Genomic DNA, 5,900 nt, shown 5'->3' on the forward strand with positions numbered 1-5,900 from the left:
ACAATAAATTTTCATTTCATTTTCAAAATCCATGGCTGCCACAAAAAACATAACAACCACCCACCATTTTCGAGCAAAAGATCTCAGACTCCTTCTCACCCAAATCCACCACCATAGAAACAATATTTTCATATTCAAACAAAAAGAGAGAAGAAAAGAATGAGTATAAACCCCTTATAATTTGAATTGCTATACTCTAAGCTTGTAAATTTTTGCTCAATTTCAAGAACCCATTTGAGTTCCAAATCAACAGCATAAATCCCAACTAAATAATTTTAATAGTAAGGCGAGAGTATTTCAAATCTAAAATATCAGTTACACTTAAACAAAAAAAGAAGTAAAAAAAGATGCTTCAATGGAGAAAAATGGTGTGTGGCGGTGTTGATGAGGAAAATGAAGAAGGGACAAAGAGTTCTGAACAAATAAAGGTTTAGAAAAAAAAAGGATGAAAAAAGAAGAGAAGGGCTGGAGGTGGAGGTTGGCTGGCGAAAAAACAAAATAGAGATAGAGGGAGGGTGGGGTAGATGAGGGATTTGCTGACACATGGAATTAAATAAGTATTTAGACAGTATTTTAGCTGGTAGACGCGCTTCTATCTTGCTATTTTACACATGCTAGGTCTTGGTCAAAGAAGGTGTCTTAGACACAGTCTGCAAAGGTTGGGTGTGTAAAAGGTTGCCCGTGGAGAAAAGGTGTGTAACAGGAATTTGAGTGTAAGGTCAATGGGTAAACTAGGTATTTTGCCTTTCGGGAAAAGTAAATGACCCCAATTGGCATTATAAATGGTTTCTTCAACCACAGTTTTAGAACCTTTATGATAAAAAGATAAAATAAAAGATGAAGGAATTTTCCCCACGGATACTAAAACATGCAATCACACTATGGGGTCTAAGGTCAACGAAGTCTGCTCTACCAGAGAGCCATCCCAGTACAAGGGCAAACAACCATAACCCACGAATTTAACTCCAACAAGTTGTACTAGAGCAAGTACGTATAATTTAACCAAAGTATTCAAACACATTGGTTGTCAATATAACAAGAGGATTTCAGCACTGCAAACATGTTTACCACACACTAGAGCGTAAGCATTAGGACTCGGGCACTGAGGTCCCATCAGACCATGAACTGAATGTCACCGGGATGTTCTCTTGTTGCAATACATGAGCAGTGTTGGTTTTGTCAAGTGGCAATGCCGCTCAAGAGGCACTAGCCATGGATTCTATAAGGAGCTGGTAACCTTCTGGAACAGCTGTCTGTGTATGCACACATTCCGCCAACGCTGGAACATCTGCATTGATGTCCAAAAATTTGGCCAGCAGCAGTAGTAAATGGAAATCTGAGATTCGCTTCACAAAAGAAAGATTCTTTGTTCGATTGAAATGATCTTTTAATGCTCTCATGCTCACTGGAATATTCCTGTTTTCAATAGGAAAAGATGATGATAAAGGACCCTGCACAGTCACAAGAATTCACATGAGACGAGGGCATACAAGAGTAGATGTTCAAAGTAAATACTATCACTAGTACGATAGCAAAGGAGAACAGAAGACAACGGGAGAAGGGGGTCGAAGGAAACTCTAAGCATTTAAAAAGGAAATGAAAAGAAAATTGACAAAATAACAGGTATCTGAGTGGAACCTTTTTTTGTTTTTTGGTTTTTTGATAAGGTAAAGATTTTATTAAATAAGTACCAAGATGGTACACAAAAGTACATGAAAGAAGGTATCTGAGTGGAACTGTCAAAGACATCACTTTTTGCATCTCTTTCACCACCTCTCTGGAGACTCGATTTTCATCGGTCAAACAACTGTAGTAGAATTATGGCCAATTCTAGCTTCAGTCTCACTCTAATATATATCAAAACATAGAACTACCACGAAGTCCTGCACTTTGAAATCTGGTAAAGCTGCCAATAGTAATTGGGAATGATGTAGGCTTATAGATTAATCGACAAATTTGGATGTCACATACTAGAGTTCTCTCTCTTTTGGCTTCAAGACAGAAATCATAACACCACCTAGCACCACGTCTTCTTCCTACCTAATCAGAAAGTAACTTGATTTGATGCTTAATCTAAGAGCAGGGACAACTACCACATGATTCTAAACACATTTTACTACATTAGGAGCATAGTGTTGCCTTCACTAGCTATTGCATCTTATCATCAATCACCAACTATGTCAGATGATAAAGCAAAGTGATTATTTTCCTCACTATAGCCTAACAGCATCTGAGGATCATCCAGCAAATCAATTTCCGCCAAAACCAAATGACTGATGCAGCACTTAACAAGAGGTAATCTGAGCAAACAGAGGAAGGGATTTTGGAATATTTTGAATTACAGTTTGGAAAACATTTAAGATTTGCAAGTTTCATGTTGAAAACATACTAGCACACTTAAAAACTGAGTTTACTATGAGCATAATGTATTCTCTGTCCAAAACCTTATTGGAAGCCCCTTGCCAAGGTGTCCTAGGCAGGCACAGGAAAAAACCAAATTTGCGGTGCACTTCGCTAAACCAAAAACTTTAGGTCCGAAAGATATATCAAATTCAAAAGATTGGGAACACTGGATTTGATAACAATACCTTCATGAATGAAATCTTAATGCATCATTAATATGTTCTTGTTTTTTCGGAAAAAAAGAGACCTTTTTGTGATCAAATAAAGTAATTTTGCTAAGCACCTCTCACTTGAAAATACATCCAACCTGTCAGGACCAAAATCGGTACCAACAATAGCTTGCACTGCTATACTCCATCGCCCGCATTATGGGTAACATCAATTCCTCAACCATCTTATTTATCACGTGATTCACATCAAGTGAGAGGGGATACAACTAGTGGAGGAAAACTAAATGAAGAAAAAAAAGTAAAAAAACTCGCTAATGGAAAGATTCAAAGATATTGTTCCGTGCATTTTAATATTAATTAAAATTCAATTAATTCTGCCAAAAGCTGACATGGACGGAGAAAAAATTGCAGGCATTCTTAGTGTTGTTTTCTTTCCTTCTATTCATTTTTTGGGTAGGGTAAGGGACACATAAGAACATATTGGCATTTGTTTTTTTTCCTTCCATTTTTGGTGGAAAGAGAATTAACCAAACATATGAGTTGAATGTAACAATAATACTTTTGCAAAAGAGGAGATGGGCTGATGCTCAAGCCTGGTAATTTTCTAATGGAGTCAAAGCTGTAGCCTAAAAATTTATAGGTCAACACGCTCGAGCCTAAACATTCAACAGTCCAAAGACCTCAGGCTAGGTAAAGCCCTAATTTCAAACTTGAACCAATCCCTAGAAATGTTCTTTTGACATTAAAAAAATTATCATAGTTAAATGAGTTCATGTCTGCGAATATCATGCTTCATGTTACGCTCAAAAAGTGGAAAAAAGGAAAAAGAAAACAAAGCAAAGCTCTCCTACCAAACAAATGCAGCTAACAGAAAGATGACAAGCTGAAAGAGCAAATACGAGAATAATATATGATGAAACATGCTGCATCACCTACTGAAAGAAAACTAAATTGCCCAGAAATTCTTTAAAAGGTAGTAACTTTAGCCATTAGAGAGATACCTACTATTTTAAGATATTCGCAAGCTACACTACTCGGTAGCAGGTTCTACCATCCACACCCTCTTACAGACTCTAAATGTAGGGCGAAGGCATATGGCATCAGATCTCTATTTAGGGGTTTGACCAATGACCTATTGGCTATAAAACCATCTAAAGCATACAGTTGCTTGAAATAAACATGTATTTGACACATGTTATAGGAAGGTCTTGCCATCTTCAGCAATTCCAACCAATAAAAAAGGCATCTTTAACCCCATAATTAGAAGTGTCACCACTATCCCTTACCAATGTAGTAATTCTTTTACCCAATCTGTTTGTCACTACTGCCTTCTTTTTCCTTCTCGTAGTATAATACAAAGTTACTCATTTTATGCAATATAAGGGAAGGAAACAAACATGATTCTCATAATCAAATCCAAACAACTAAACAATTCACAGAGAATAACTCCATACAGAGAAAAAATATGCAATAAAACCAACGTACCTGATGATCAGCAATCTTGACAACGACCAAGAAAAAGTCGTTATCAACTTCTCTAGTGTCCTTTACTCCAACCACCACATCTTTCTTCATCTTAGAAAGCTTTGGATCAATCACCTCATCCTTATTAACCTCTGTCTCAAACCACCCTTCTTTAAACAACCTCACACACATATCACTCATCTGAAACGCCTCGAAATGTACATCCGCAGCGCCATCCTCATTCACCTCGAGCTTCACTATAGCCGTCACCCACTCCTTCAAATCACCCTCAGCATGTAACTCAGCCGCCTGCAAAACTTCCGCAGTCGACATTGTGTAATCTTTTTTATCCTGACTAATTGTCTGTGTAAATATAAACCCTACTTTCCTCATCCCTAATCCAATAGCTAACGCATCCACTACTTTCTCCTCATCAGGATCGCGTAAAAGTATCAAACTTTCCTCCGTCCCTTGCTGTGGCGGCTCGTAGATGAAATCAACCTCCACTTTCCCCTCAGGGGACACTGTGCCGTACATAAACCCGCCGCGTTTCACGGCAAACGCTAGGGTTTCGTTCACATAATGCTGAAACGCATTGGCTGCGTCGCGATCGAACGAAACCAGCTCACAGTGAGGGTTTTCTTGTCTTGTAACTCGCATTTGCTTTGCAATTAGGTCATCCATGGTCATTTTTTTACCGAACGAACCGGCGGGGTTGACAGCCGGACCGGCGACGGTCCGCTCGCCCTCGTACGCGAGGTACACTATCGAGCCGTGGGTTAAGTTGAGAGAGGAGATTGTTGTATTAGGGTTTGACATATCGGTGAACCTGGTCCAATCGTCAAGGGTTTTGGCGAGCAAGAGGTTCTGATTTGTAGATAGGGTTTGGGATTGAACCGGAACTCGAAGCTGGGACTCGATTTGAGCTTTGAGTTGGGAAATTGTGGCGTGTGGATTGTCAATGGTGACTCGTTCTAGCCCATCTCTGCTTCTGATTCTGATCATCATCTTTGCTGATTAAACACTTGTAATTTGATAATTTATGTATTTACAGCAATAAACTAAGAGATTTATGCTGATTTTAAGGGAATTGAGGTGTTAATATAGGTAAACACCATTGAAGGATAAAGGTGGAGTGCAGTGCAAGAGAAGTTTTTTCAGAATCTGTAAGGAAATTGGACCGACGAAGAAGAAAGGAAGTAGGAAGCAAAATTGTGACTTGTGTGAGATTTATTCTATTTTGGATTGGGCCTGGGCTTTGCGGATCAGTCCAAATTAGGTTTGGAGTTGGACATGTTGTGGGCTGCACTTTGTAGGTTACTCCTAAGAAAAAATGGCATAGTATAACTAACACATAAAGAGAATTGGCAATATTTTTGCCTTATATTAGGTTTGGCAAAGGTAACCCAAAAAAATTGGCATTATATAGCCAAATCCTAAATAACCCTAATTTCTTATATATTCTCTCTCCCCGTATTTTTTCTTCTCTCACCCCATATTTCTTCTTCTCTCACCCCATATTTCTTCTCTAGTTTTCTTCTTCAACCTCTTCTTTTTTCTTCTTCAATCTAGCAAAATTTTCTCTTCAATCTAGATTTGGAAGGACATGTGTTCTTTGATAATGTTTGTAAAGTTGTAATGGTTGAATACATTTTTTCTATTTATTCTCCCTCTCCCTCTCTCACCCCTTCATATTCCCATCTATACAAATAAGAGAACGCCCTAAAAGCGACCATGATGATGATGGCAACGGAAGTTAGCAATGACAGATTTCGATTTTCTTTGGTAGATTGCTATGATAATGATGACAACGTCAATTAGCAATCGTAGATTTCAATTTGGTTCGTGTTTCTTTGGGGATTC

General features: G+C 38.3%; 1 protein-coding gene across 1 annotated transcript; it reads right to left on the minus strand.

Annotated features, from left to right (window-relative positions):
• Window positions 1-958: 958 nt before the first annotated feature.
• Window positions 959-5,245, minus strand: LOC107768545 (NPL4-like protein 1). The gene is made up of 2 exons (XM_016587672.2): window positions 4,059-5,245; window positions 959-1,451 (listed from the first exon to the last, which is right to left on the minus strand). The coding sequence occupies exons 1-2, from the start codon at window positions 5,043-5,045 to the stop codon at window positions 1,197-1,199; spliced, it is 1,242 nt and encodes a 413-aa protein (XP_016443158.1). The 5' UTR covers window positions 5,046-5,245; the 3' UTR covers window positions 959-1,196.
• Window positions 5,246-5,900: the final 655 nt, after the last annotated feature.

The sequence above is a fragment of the Nicotiana tabacum genome, chromosome 8 (assembly GCF_000715075.1).
Source record: "Nicotiana tabacum cultivar K326 chromosome 8, ASM71507v2, whole genome shotgun sequence".
Classification (NCBI taxonomy): Eukaryota; Viridiplantae; Streptophyta; class Magnoliopsida; order Solanales; family Solanaceae; genus Nicotiana; species Nicotiana tabacum.